The sequence below is a fragment of the Cervus canadensis genome, chromosome X (assembly GCF_019320065.1).
Source record: "Cervus canadensis isolate Bull #8, Minnesota chromosome X, ASM1932006v1, whole genome shotgun sequence".
NCBI classification, from domain to species: Eukaryota; Metazoa; Chordata; class Mammalia; order Artiodactyla; family Cervidae; genus Cervus; species Cervus canadensis.
In genome coordinates, this window is record NC_057419.1 from 46,656,177 (window position 1) to 46,670,447 (window position 14,271).

General features: G+C 54.9%; 1 protein-coding gene across 12 annotated transcripts in view; it reads left to right on the forward strand.

Annotated features, from left to right (window-relative positions):
• BCOR (BCL6 corepressor) overlaps positions 1-14,271 on the forward strand; it is a 107,819-nt gene that overhangs the window by 73,885 nt on the left and 19,663 nt on the right. For all 12 annotated transcript variants that reach the window (XM_043457968.1, XM_043457974.1, XM_043457970.1 and 9 more), the window contains exons 2-4: positions 8,364-8,489; positions 9,813-9,891; positions 10,818-13,661. In XM_043457968.1, the coding sequence (XP_043313903.1) occupies positions 8,404-8,489; positions 9,813-9,891; positions 10,818-13,661 (3,009 nt within the window). In that variant the 5' untranslated portion in view covers positions 8,364-8,403. The remainder of the gene's footprint in view (positions 1-8,363; positions 8,490-9,812; positions 9,892-10,817; positions 13,662-14,271) is intronic.

Genomic DNA, 14,271 nt, shown 5'->3' on the forward strand with positions numbered 1-14,271 from the left:
GGGGGGGGGGGGGGGGGGGGGGGGGGGGGGGGGGGGGGGGGGGGGGGGGGGGGTCCTTGTTCCGGAGAAACCTGCCAGCTGCTGGGCTTGGTGCGAAGGCAGACACAATACTGCTGTTGTTGGTTTGATCTCTAACTGTGGATTGTTAGTCTGGCTTTAACTATGTGGTAAGGGGGGAATGTGAAGGCTGTTTACAGCGAGTGCAAATAATGTGACAGCTGTTGGTGCACGGGCAGCGCCGTGCCTCCCCGGCGCTCACACAAAGCGCGCACTATGCAGGCCCACGGAAAGCCGCAGAGGTGGCCGCCACTTGCTGGCCGGGGCGTCCTCGGATGCAAGGCGAGACAAGCCTCGGCGGCGGCGGCGGCGCCCCATCCCCACCCCGCGGACACATGGCCCTCTGGCTCCCGGGACCTGGGTGGACAGGGCGCGCTGGTTGGCGTTTTGCGGTTTAGGGATCTTGTTAGGCAGAGGTGGCAGGAGAAGGCCCGCAGGGTCATGAGTGTCAGCTGTCTGGAGGGGTTTGCCCGGGGCCTGGGGCCTCAGCGGCTTGTGACCGGGTTGTTAAGATTTGGGAAAATAACTTTCCGCCCTAAAGCAAGCCTGTTGGAAAGAATGTATTATTAACTGAAGGCTTTCTGGAAATTGCAGAGGCTCTGAAGGCCGTTGTTCTTCCTCTGAAATGGCCCTGTTATTCAGACAAGTTCGGGAGACAGGCGGCTGCTGTGTTCTATGCACTGGGCCCTGTTTCCTGGATTGGCAACACCAGTGTGTGTAGGTTCAGGACCCAGAGCTTTGGATTACCCACGTCCCTTTGCCTTCTCTTGTGTTTTAAGAGTGCACTTGCCTCTAAGCTGCAGGACGCCACTGTCTTCAGGTCTGCCCACAGCACCACCCACTCTGTGACTTAATCAACTAGATAGATGCCCACAGCCACAGGCCTTCTCTGAGTTCCTGGTCCTCTGCCAGGCAGTGCGGGGAGGCGCCAGGGTGGGAGGCAGAACAGTTGGTGGGTGGCGGCCATCTCTCCCCCCCACCCCCCCGCCCCGCTAGGGGCCAGTCCTGGAGCCCAAGCTGGCAAGGGGCATGGATGGTCAGGAGGCTGGGCCTGCCCCTGGGCTGTCCTGGGGCCAGCTGAGTATAAAAACCACTCCTCCCCACCCCAGCCTCAAGGTTGAAGTCTTCGGGGCTCTGGAGGATCATTCAGAGCTGACTTAATTCTATATCCTGCCCATCTGTGTGACTTTGGCCCCCTGGGTGTACAGCTTTCAGGATATCTGCAAATGGTGATTTCATCCCCCCCACCACCTCCAAACCTACCCCCCCACCCCCCGCTTGGAGTTACAATGTGGACTTCTACATCTAGTTGGGTTCCCTAGTGGGGAGCTGGGAGATACTTCTGGAATGATACATGAACTTCGGTGCCAGTTCTATAAATTGGTCTCTTTTTATGACGTGTGCCATTTTCTGTAGGAATGTTGCTTGCAAAACGAGTTTCGCCTTGGAGGAAAGGCGGAAAGATAAACAAGCCTGCAACGCCAAAACACTGGCAGTCTTTCCCTCCTTCCAGCTCTCTTAAAGCAGCCGGGCTGTATTTCCAGGATTAGACTCGTGCTTGTGAGGAGGGACTCTGGTTGGCTTTTTTTTTTTCCCCCAAGCAAATGCAAATTAGAGAAAAATAATTTTCTTTCAACGATATGCAATGTATTAGTCACTTGTTATCGTGCTCCGAGGCAGGCCTCATTTGCGCGTCTGCCAGCTCGCTCACATCTGCTCGGCGCTGTTCGGGGCATTTTAACCTTGGCGGTGTCGTGTCTAGTCCCACGGATCAAGGAGGAGTAATTAAGCTCTGAACAGCTACAAAAATTCGCGGGCCCCCACGTCTACTGCAGTTTTCCCACAGCTTTGTTTGGGGTGTTCCAGGTTCCAAGATTGAGTAGCAGACATGGGGTTCCTATTGTTCCTCGTTAAAAAAGTGGGAGCCCCTGTCCTCCCTTGACCCTCATCCCCAGCCTTCCCAGGACTCCTAGGTGGCACACAATCAGCAGGAAATCCGGGTGCAGACTGCAGGACCCTGTGTTTTCTGCATCTTTTATTCGTAAAAAGTTCCTTTGTGCTTCCTGTGTGTGCTAACGATAGCTGCTGTTAATAGCCTTATGGATCGGTTCTTCTGCATTTGCCTCCAGGTTGGGGGAGACTCCAGCTGGGAACCCAGCCCTGTAGGGACCCCACCAGAGGGGGTGTGGGGCGGGGGAGGGGTGTGGATTGGCAGAAGGAGAGGAATAAGGGTGATTGATTGCGTTCAACCTAGGTTTCCTGTCCTGGGCTGCTGCCTCCTGTGGGGGGACACCCGCTTCCAAGTGGGGCCCCCTTTGCATACACACGTGGTGGTTGTGTGTGGCACCACCGTGAAAGAAAGTGAAAGGGACGAAAAGCCAAGGCATGGCTTCAGGGGAGAAGGGGAAGTTCCGCAAGCCGACTGGGGGGGGGGTGTGGGGGGGGTGAGGGGGTGGCCGTGGCTCTGCTGTGTGAGAAAGGGAGTGTGTGGCGGGCAGCAGTCCTGGTTTGGCAGCAGCTCTCCAGATTGATCCTTTGCTGGTCTCCCCCCTACTCCTCAAGCCCCCAGCCCCCTTTTACAGTTGGCTACACTTGGCTTGCATGTTTCAATCAGGGGAGGTGGGGGGGGGCGAAGCATCTATGGAGAGCAACACTCCAGACTGGCCAAAGGAAGCCCAGGCTGATGGCCGCAGGGGTCTCCAGTGCCCAGTCCCCTGGTGAGCTCCACCGCACATTCTGGGTTCTCCGTGCGCCCACCCAAAGTTGCTTTTTGTCGAGATTCAGTGGCAGGCGCCTGGGAAAGGGAGAGCCCAGAGATGTGCACACGCAAGGTGTGAACGGGGGTCTCAGAGGGCTGGTGGAGAGAGCTGGAGTTCCTGGAAGGTCGGGCGGAGGCCGAGGGCGGGGATGTGTGCTGGCCGCTGCCCCGCGCGGGGACCTGGCAGAGGAGCTGCGAGGAGGAGCCCGCAGCCACACGGGGGTGTGTGTGCGGTGGGAGAGAAAATCCCTTTGTTGCCGACCGATGGGGCTGAGACGCGGGAGGGGGCGCCCCTCCCCCACTCGCCGGCGGCGGCGGCGGCCAAGTTCACTCCTGACTGCCGGAGTGGCTCTATCCCCGGCGCCCTGGGGGAAGGCGGGGAAGGTGCTGGGTGCTGGGTGCTGCAGGTCAGGGCCTGCCGCGAGTTTCTCATTCTCCCCGCCCCCCACTCCCCATTGCTAGCCCTCTGCAGTGCTGTTACTAATGCAAAACCTGGGGCGGGAGTGGGGATGCCCCGGGAGGCACACTTGCAGGGTGCACGGAGAGATAGCGCCTTGGCAGGCAGGATCACTCCTCCCATTCCCCCCCACCCCAACTTCAGCACCCCTGCACAGGCTGGAGGACCCAGCCAGCGACCTCCTTCCACCATAGCCCTGGAAACCTGCAACCTGCCCCTGACCTGGGAGGCATCCTTGGGGTTCCCCTCTCCCCACCGTTACACACACTGGGGAAAATAGCCCAGGAGGACTCACCCCAACGCCTCACACCCCGGACCACTTTTTCTCAGCTCCCATATCCAAGCAGCCCCCCATCCGAAAATAGGAACTTCTTCACCCCTCCCTTCCTTGACACCCATAGAGAAGTGCCTGTGCGTGACTCAGTCTGGGCTTGGAGCAGCCCCAGGAAGGGCTCCTGTGCTGCGAGCTTCCATGAAAGCCCCTTGCCCTGCTGAAGGTCATCCCTCCCTGGCCCCTCTGTGTCCCTTCCTCGGCCTCCCCACTGTCAGGAAGGAACCCTGCAGCCATTCTGGGGGTTGGTTTGTTACATAGTATGTTTAGTGGAGTTAGATGCTGCTTAATGGCCTTAGATGGGGCCTGCACCAGCTATTGCCAGGCAGAACTCAAGTCCTGAGTGCAGTTTAATCCTCTGGAAAACAGGGTGCCAAATATTTACAGATGAGGGCACTGAGGTTGAAGAGGTTCAGCCACCTGCCCAGAGACAGGCTGTGAACGAGAGAGCGGGGAGGCAGTGGTGATTGTGCTCTCAACGCATCCTCCACAGAGAACCGGCCCTGCAGTGAGAGAGTCCCTTTCCCCACAAAGGTCCCCAACCCATGGACGACCCTGGCACACAGCATGCTGCCTGGGATCCCTGATGTCCACTCGGTCTTCTGGACCAGGTGCTCCTTCAAACCTGTCCAGGCCTCCTTGGCCACTAACTGGCGAAGTGCCTGATGGGTTAAGGGGTGCCTAATGAGCGAGGCCCTGGGAAGGGGCACCGGTGGTGGTGGCATGGAGTGGGGCCAGTCTGGTGGTGCTGCTTCGCATTTTGTCGGTGCCACTTGACAAGCTTGATGTGCAGACTTGAACCAATCCGTCCGCCGCCTCGAGGGCGGAGGCAGTGGAAAGTGGCCCGGTGCCAGGAGGAGCGGGGTGGAGAGAAAGGAGAGGTGCCAAGAGTGGCCCAGCGCTGCCCCCCTCCCTGCACTCAGGCTGGCCTCTCAACAGCCACGGCTCCTTCCTTTGCACCCTGTCTGTTGTCTGCCAGGGGAACTCGGCCTCAAAAGAAAAAAAAAAAAGTTCTCTCCATTTCCTCTGCCCATAATGGTATCTTCATGGCAGGATTTGGCAGACCAGTGGTGGTGGGGTGCAGCTCAGAGCCCGTGTTCCCCCACGTGTCTTTTCACAGAGTGCCAAGGTGCCCCCACTCAAGGATGCCAAGGTGGGGGTGACAGCTCCTAATTGTAGTCCCTCTGACCTCTTTCTGCCAGTCAGGCTCTTCTCCCCAGTGTCCAGGCCGGGCTGGGGGTAATCATAACTTGGCTCCTAGAGCAGATGAGCGCCCAAGTCTGTCGAGGAAGACTGAAGCTCTCCTATGCTTGCACTTAGACGCAAAGCCAGAGGGACCTCCACGCGGGGTGGCTGTCTCTCCCAGAGCTGGGTGTTCAGCGGGCAGCCACCACAATTCCTGTCTGTTCTTCCAGAAACCAGACACTCTTGTCTCCCGGGCTGACCCCTTCTCTGAGCCACCTTCCCTCTTTATACCTCTCTGGCATCCTTGCCCCCTTCTCTCCTCTACTGGAAAAAAGGGTTAAAACCCAGAGCCAAGGTATAGCTTAGCAGCTTGCCCTGGAAACAGGTTGGTGCTTGTAAAGTGCTTTTCATGACTGACTTCACACATCTTGGCACTGCCAGAAGCATAGACTGCCTGTGGAAGACCAGGCCGGGGTGGGGTGGGGTGGTCATTGAGAAATAAGGGGGAATGCACATCTTGTGTATAGCAGCACAGTCTCTGCTCTATTTGTCATCCAGATCACATCGTTTGCCCTCTTCACCGTGACCCACAGCCAAGGGTCAGGGAAGTCACTTTTGAAGAACTTTTCCTCGGTTAAAAAGAGAGACCCCACCTCTCCAATAATTTCAGTAGCCCTTTCTAAAAGTGGAGTGGGCTGAGTATGACTGTCTGTCTGCCCCTGTCTATGTGTCCCTTACCCCCAAGATCCCCTTCGTCAGTTCTCCATCTCAGAGAGATGAGGGGGGCGTCCTTCAGTGATGGGGGGTGTAAGCAGTCTGGCCTTTGCCCAGGATGTGGGCTGTCACTCTGGAGAAGGGCCTCGCGCCGGGCAGGGCCCTGGCTCGGTGGCCCTTTCCACGCAGCTCCATCTTTGGCCAGGAACCTGAAGAGTTAAAAGTCTTTAGCTCGTTGCAATGAAATTATGGCTGGCAGTGGCGCCGCTGTTTGTTCAACAGACCTCCACTTTTAAACAGTTCACAAAAAGTTCATGGGGCAGCTAAAGATTATAAGAGAGAGAGAGAGAGAGAGAGAGTGTGTGTGTGTGTGTGTGTGTGTGTAGGTGTAGTCAGCAGGATCCAGTACTGGGCCTCACCCCTCTTCCTCTCACCCCCACCCCTGTGACACTGGACCTCAGCCCTCTATGTGAATCCTGTGCTGGTCAGAACACTTCATTCTGATGCAGGATGTTATCTGTGCAGTATTAATACTGCAAACCAGACAAGACCTGGAGCAGGGGAGGAGCTTTGAAAGCACTCTGTGATCCCAGGTTGTCTCTTCTAAACTGTGTCTCCCTCACCCGCTAAATCCAGGCTGCCCTTTCCAAAGAAAAACCCTTTCAAGGGAAGGGGGCTGCAGGCCCTGGGGGTGGGGGAAGGGCTCAGTAGGGTGATTGTGGCGACAGCCTTCCTATTTCCTCAGTCAGGTGCTCAGAGGTTCTTGTCCCCAGGTGACAACTAACAGAAGCTCTTAGGAGGCAGCCGGTGTAACTTTTGAAGACTGGAACACCAGAAGATCGGGGCTTCGAGGGCACACACGCTTCTACCCCTCATCCTTTTCTTAAGGGTTTGATAGAGGGACCCTTTGGTGTAAGGTCTGAATTTCATCATGGCACGCAGCCAGGGAATGGCATGGCGTGGCCCTCCCGTGGCAGCCATATGCCCAGGACACTTGCACTGAGGAATGTTGCTCCACCTTCTAGATTGAGACCTGTCTTTCTTTTGTTAGAAGGGGTGGCAGGGGTTAGACAGGGGACACACTGTTGAGTGAGCCTTCTCTCGTGGTGGCCTGCCCCCAGTTTGATGTGCATGTTCGAAACACAGAAGAACGGCCTGTGAACCCCCACAGAACCTTCCTCAATGCCTGCATCCGACTGAGTCTGTCTTTGGGGCGCTGTAGCCAGCCCCCTGGAAATGTCCCAGCCTGTCTTAAGAAAGGGACACTTTCGAGACAAATAGCCTTTCCAAGATCCCACCAGGCCGGACACAACGGGGAGATTGCTATCTCTCTCGCAGCTTTATTGTTGAGCTCTAACTATGCGTGGTGTGTGTCTGCGTGCGTGGCTCTCGATTAACAGACGGTGTTCTATGTATAGGGGCCGATGAGTGATGCTGGTGGACAAAAGCCCGAGTTAGGACAAAGAAACGCAGAGGGATAGCCTAGTTTTGGGATTGGGGTCTCCCAGGTGCTCCCCGGTCCTAGTGGCTCCCACCCAACCGACCTGGCAGTCAGCTCCCTGTGCTGAAGTGTAAAAGCAATCATTTGCATATTTTTCCCTGCTAACAAAGGAAATGTGTCGACTTAGGGAACATTTGGGCTTTCGGAAACTGTGTGGGTGGGTGTGTGAGGGAGGAGAAAGAAAAGTTCCCCCATGAGCTGCACACCAGGGATTTCACACTCAGGTTTGGGTCCCGGTGTACGGAGGCTGAGGCTGGGGGGGGGGGTGCCTGGACAAGGCAGCTTGCGAGCTGGGGGAATTGCCGAGGGCCATCGGTCCCAGGCATTAAAGGCTCCCCTACTTATTAACCCAGCATTTAACAGCAGGATATGGGCTGAAGCGCAGTCAAAAGAAACGGCTCAACCTCCAAAGAGCAATTAAAATCCTGCACGAGGATAAATCACGCGCCGTGATAATCCTGTTAATAAAATGCAGCTTGTCCTGACCCTTCACTCATGCAGCAAACTAGAATGTGATGTGGGTGGGGGTGGTGGGCAGAGAAGGTAAGGAGGGGGGAAGGTGCCGCCTCCCCCTCCCTCCTTCCCAGTGGATGGGAAATGGGTGGCTTTTGCCCGCTCCCCCAGTGCCAGCGGCTCGCAGCCGGAGCCCAACAGCCCGGGCTGCTAAGACTTCTGCGCTCACTAATGATTTTTGTCCCCAGCGAGCAGGCGTCATTGAATTACTCAGCCGCCTCCCTCTGCAGCTCCCAGGCCAAACCACCCAGGCAAAACCACCCGGGTTTGGGGCTTAATCTAATCTAGGGCTCGGGTGGGGTGGCTCGCCAGCCCACTGACTCTTTTTAACCCTCCACCTGTAAGTCGTGCACACCACAGCCCTGGAAATGAGTTGTAGTTTGGGCTGCCGCACCGGACTGCTGTGCCTTTTATTCCGCCCCCACCACCTCCGACCCCTTCTTCCCCATCCTTTCAGTCCCAAGAAAAATATCAGTGCGGGGCTCCACAGGATCCCCTACCATCCGCTTTCTGTGCAAGGGTGTTCTCCAAAGGCTGGGAAAGGGGAAGGGAGAACGGCAGGTGCAGGGTGCTGTGTGCTGTACCTTGACTGATGGGGCCCCAAGGTGCTGGATCCTCCACATCCCTGGCGCCTCCTGCCAGGGAAGTTCCATCCCCCTCCTTGAACCCCTGGGTCAGGTGTACTCCTGCACTCCCAGCCATCTGTAGAACATCCAAGCAGGATCTGCCTTCCTGAGTGTGCATTCCACACTCTGTATGAATTTGCCTAGAAAGAGGGTTTCTCTTATTCCCGTTTGGCTCTTTTTTTATTCAACCTCCTGGGATTTTTTTTGTTGTTGTTAAACAGACTAGACGTTTGAAGAAAAGCTGCCATCCAAGAAGACGACATGCTTTCAGCAACCCCCCTGTATGGGAACGTTCACAGCTGGATGAACAGCGAGAGGGTCCGCATGTGTGGGATCAGTGACGACAGGTGAATGCGTGGGTCTGGCTGAGGCCTGGGGAGCATGTGGGTCCTTCCCTGGGGCTCCTAAGCAGAGCCCCCCTTCACCTCTTCACAGCCAGAGTGGGCCCAAAGGGGGGTGGGGGGGTAGATCTCCTGCCTAGCTGGCAGCCCTTGATTTACAGTTTTAACAGGCAACCCGGCTCAGCGAAGCATTGCCGCCCTTTAAGAGATTAGCCCCTAAAGCGGCCTTTCAGTGCTCTTTCGTCCTTAATTTATTATTTCATATTTATGAAGGAGAATTAATCCCAGTCTATATGCTGCTTTAACTCTAAATGTCAGGAGTGTGGGCCCAGGTGGATCGGCATTCGATGTGCTTTTAAAACAAATAGTTTGCTCAGTAATAAATGGGGCAAAAACCACCCTTCACTTCATGGAAGGCCCACTGTTTCTCCGGATCCTCTGCCGCCTGTTTGGCGAGGCCACCGGCTCCTGGTTTCAGTCACCCGACAGCTTTGTTATGCTTCCTAATCAGTAATTTGGGAGTGTGGGGTAGAGGCAGCTAAGCAGTAGATAATTGAAGCTGCTCTTCGGGGTAATGATGAAACTTTGCTCTGCCGTTTGTCAGCGAGTTTTATCCTGGGGATTTGGAAGTTGGCATCAAGCACTTTCTTTATCGATGCTCTCTGATAACAAGTCTCAGGGCAGCCGCAACAGCCTGGCACAGATGTGTGGCCTCTTCCTCTGGAGCCTGGAGCGGCTAACATTTGTATATTTGTGTGTATCCCCCATCATTTTGATATAGGCTGTCAAATATGGCTTCATTATCACCATGGAAACCAGTTTCGTAGGACATGGTGCCTAACTTTGTTTGGGGAAAAGTTTTGAGAACCTGTCCTCCTGGGTAACACAGAAATGGTTGACATGACCGGCCCATAGACTTTAGCCTCCAAGTGTGCCCCTTTGGCTTTGGCCATTGTGCCCACACGCCTGTCCTCAGGTGGAGCTTATAAGGGTCTGTTCGGACTGCAGGGCCCAGACAGCCCTGCCCAGCCTGGGTGGAGAAACAATCGTGAGGGAGACGTGATTGTGCAGATTTTCTACCTTACCCAACTCAGGGACGTATTTGTGATTTCACATCCCCGTTCCTTTGCCTTGCCTTGGTTTTTTCCCAGTCCCATTGAATCACCATTTGGGGACAACTTTCAATATGTGCCATGGGGGAGGAATTTTCTTTTTTTTTTTAAGGGTAGTTGGGAAAATAGAGTTTCTAGAAACTGGCCTGTTCTGGGGTAATCTATGAAAGATGAAGTGAGGAATGCTTTCACGAAGTTGGTGTATCCTTTTAAATAGGAAAATTCCCGTTAATGATGGTGACGCTTCAAAGGCCAGACTGGAACTAAGGGAAGAAAATCCCTTGAACCACAACGTGGTAAGAGATTAATGGCTTCTGTTGATGTGCTATCTGAGTATCAGTGATCTGTAATCAATCGTGCATTCATTTGCATACTATTAAAGGGCCTTTGGGGGGCTGCTGGAGAAAGCCTAGGCAGTGGGACAAGGCTTTACCCAGTTTCTTCCTGGCTTGCTTTCTTGGCCGCGCTTGCCATTTATGCCCTCGTACCCTGGTGACTGGTGGGGTCCGTACCACCTTTTCTTTGATAAGCTATGTGCCCCACCGGCGCTCCCAGATGGAGAAATTTCTAGCCTCCAAGTAGACCCTGAGGGTTTACCTTCCTAGTAAAATGTGAAACAGAGCCGTCTTCAGACACAAGGGAGAAGGAGTCGAAAGACACAACTGCAGTTTGACCCGTGGCCTCTTTATTGATTTCGAAATGAGACAGCTCAAGTCTTCTGTTCCTTTCTGTCCCCCTGAAAGATTGGGGGTTTTTTTTGTTATGTTAAATAATGCCTCCCCACATCTGGGAAAGCCCCAGTGAACATCACCCCACCCCATCCTGACCAGACCCAGGGAGGGTGAGTCCGCGATCTGTACCCCACAAGGTCGGTGCTGAGAGCAGTGGAGTTGGTACCACCTTAGTTGCAGCAAAGAATTTTTGCTGAGAAGGTGGATTTTCCAGAGTTAATAGATGACTGAATTAATGCAGGGGCCTCAAGTCTAAAGGGATCATTTTACGTGCTTCCAGGATACTAGTCGGACAAAGGTGAGAAGGCAGGCAGAGGAGGGTGCTGGATAAGGGGGGAGGGGGCCACAGACCTTGTGAGGCCTTGCTTTTTTAACCCTTTCTGCCCAGATCTTGAGGCTGATATCCTGCTGAGCTAGTGTGCAGTTTCTCTTTGGGATGGGCTGCTTTGGAGGCACATCCTCGGTAACACCCATATTCTTCTTGTGTGAAGGTGGACGCAACCACGGCCCATCGGATCGATGGCCTGGCAGCGCTGAGCATGGACCGCACTGGCCTGATCCGGGAAGGACTGCGTGTCCCCGGAAACATCGTCTATTCTAGCTTGTGTGGACTGGGCTCAGAGAAAGGGCGGGAGGCCGCCACAACCACTCTAGGCGGTCTGGGGTTTTCTTCCGAAAGAAACCCAGAGATGCAGTTCAAACCGAATACACCCGAGACAGTGGAGGCCTCCGCTGTCTCTGGAAAGCCCCCGAATGGCTTCAGTGCTATATACAAAACACCACCAGGAATACAAAAAAGTGCTGTCCCCACGGCAGAAACTCTGGGCTTAGATAGGCCTGCCAGTGACAAACAGAGCCCGCTCAACATCAATGGTGCTAGTTACCTGCGGCTGCCCTGGGTCAATCCCTACATGGAGGGGGCCACGCCAGCCATCTACCCTTTCCTTGACTCGCCAAATAAGTATTCCCTGAACATGTACAAGGCCTTGCTACCTCAGCAGTCGTACGGCCTGGCTCAGCCGCTGTATTCGCCAGTCTGCACCAACGGGGAGCGATTCCTCTACCTGCCGCCACCTCACTACGTCAGTCCCCACATCCCATCGTCCCTGGCTTCCCCCATGAGGCTCTCGACGCCTTCCGCCTCTCCAGCCATCCCGCCTCTGGTCCACTGCACAGAAAAAAGCCTGCCCTGGAAGATGGGTGTCAGTCCTGGGAACCCAGTTGATTCTCACTCATACCCGCACATCCAGAACAGTAAACAGCCTAGGGTGCCCTCTGCCAAGGCGGTCACCAGTGGCCTGCCGGGCGACACGGCTCTCCTGCTGCCCCCCTCGCCTCGGCCTTCACCCCGAGTCCACCTTCCCTCCCAGCCTGCTGCGGACACCTACTCCGAATTCCACAAGCACTATGCCCGGATCTCCACCTCACCCTCTGTCACCCTGTCAAAGCCATACATGACGGTCAGCAGTGAGTTTCCCGCGGCCAGGCTCTGCAGCAGCAAGTATCCAAAGGCTCCAGAGGGAGCCGAAAGCGCCCAGCCAGTTCCTGGGCACACTCGGAAAACAGCGGGTCAGGACAGAAAGGATGGCAGCTCACCTCCTCTGTTGGAGAAGCAGACGGTTACCAAAGACGTCACCGATAAGCCACTAGACTTGTCTTCTAAAGTGGTGGATGTAGACGCTTCCAAAGCTGACCACATGAAGAAGATGGCACCCACGGTCCTGGTTCACAGCAGAGCTGGAAGTGGCCTAGTGCTCTCCGGAAGTGAGATTCCGAAAGAAACACTATCTCCTCCAGGAAACGGCTGTGCTATCTATAGATCTGAGATCATTAGCACGGCTCCCTCGTCCTGGGTGGTGCCTGGGCCAAGTCCTAACGAAGAGAACAATGGCAAAGGCCTGCCGCTGAAGAACAAGGCCTTGGACTGGGCCCTCCCACAGCAGCGCAGTTCTTCGTGTCCCCGCATGGGTGCCACCGACACCGTGGTCACTAACGTGTCTGGCTCAGTGTCCAGCGCCGGCCGCCCGGCCTCTGCATCTCCAGCCCCAAACGCCACTGCCGATGGCAGCAAGACCAGCAGGGCCTCTGTGGACACCACACCGTCCGTCATCCAGCATGTGGGCCAGCCCCCGGCCACGCCTGCCAAGCACAGCGGCAGCACCGGCAGCAAGGGCGCCAAAGCCAGCAACCCAGAGCCAAGCTTCAAAGCAAATGAGAACGGCCTCCCACCAAGCTCAATATTTCTCTCTCCAAATGAGGCGTTCAGGTCCCCACCAATTCCCTACCCCAGGAGTTACCTCCCTTACCCAGCACCCGAGGGCATTGCCATAAGTCCCCTCTCTTTGCATGGCAAAGGCCCCGTCTACCCTCACCCGGTGTTGTTGCCCAGCGGCAGTCTCTTTCCTGGGCACCTCGCCCCAAAGCCTGGACTGCCCTACGGGCTGCCCACGGGCCGGCCAGAGTTCATGACCTACCAGGACGCGCTGGGGTTGGGCATGGTGCATCCCATGTTGATACCTCACACACCCATCGAGATCACTAAAGAGGAGAAAGCGGAGAGGAGGTCCCGGTCCCATGAGAGGGCCCGCTACGAGGACCCGAGCCTCCGAAACCGGTTTTCCGAGGTACTCGAAGCTAGTGGCACCAAGCTACATCCAGAAGTCCCCACGGACAAGAACCTCAAGCCCAGCCCTAGCTGGAATCAAGGGAAGACCGTCGTCAAGAGTGACAAGCTTGTCTATGTTGACCTCCTCCGGGAAGAGCCTGATGCGAAAACTGAAGCCAACACGTCCAAACCCAGCTTCACAGCTGAGAGTGTCGGCCAGAGTGCTGAGCCCAGCAAACCCCCGGCTGAGCCGGCCCTGCAGCCCCACCGGGATTTCATCTCCCTCAGAGACGAGCTGGGGCGCATCGGTGACTTCCACGAAGCCTATGCTTTCAAACAGGCTCCGGGCCAGTCGGTTTTCAACTTAAGCAAGGAGAATGTTCCAGCGGGAACCAACAAGGAGAACCTGGCGATGCCAGTCTCCACTCCGTTCCTGGAGCCGACCCCGGGGAGCGATGGCCCCGCGGTCACTTTCGGGAAAACCCAAGAGGAACCCAAACCATTTTGCGTGGGCGGTGCCCCACCGAGCATGGACGCCACCCCCACCTATACCAAAGATGGAGCTGATGAGGCAGAATCGACCGATGGCAAAGTTCTGAAACCAAAGCCATCTAAGCTGGCAAAGAGAATCGCCAACTCCGCTGGTTACGTGGGTGACCGGTTCAAGTGCGTCACTACCGAACTGTATGCCGATTCCAGTCAGCTCAGCCGGGAGCAGCGGGCATTGCAGGTGAGCCCCCCACCCAAATTGCAAGAGCCTGACCAGTTGTCAGTTTTTTTTTGTTTTGTTTATTTTTTTTTAATGTTCGAAAAGGAAGGGGGCGGGGGTACTAGAGAGCAGGACACTGGGCAGATTTGATTAATGAAGTTTATGATAATATAATTTTTTGAAATGTATCCAGTAAGGGAACATAAGTGGATTCTTGTGGATTTTAAGCAAACTCCACTTGAATGCTGATAACGGAAGTTTTAAAGGATGTCTAAGATACTGCATGACATTGACGTATCAATTGCTTTGATTTCTCTGCCGTTACTTTACTGTACGTTAACAAATAAACCTAACAGCACTGCTTAGAATGCCTTACGTGATACTTGGTGGAGGTGTGTAGCCGCCGCATGTCTGTGAGATTTGTGCAGTTTTTCTTTCACCAAAAAAAGGAAAAAACAACAAAAACCTCAATTAAAGGGATAGAGTATGTATTTAACTTGCTAGTGAATGATAGATGTTGTCTAGGAATTTCCTTAAGATATTTTACTTTTAATTAAAAGCTAAATAAAGCCAAATTGTTTTGCAATGTTAAGAAAAAAATTGGTTTATGCTTATAAAAATGGATGAAGTT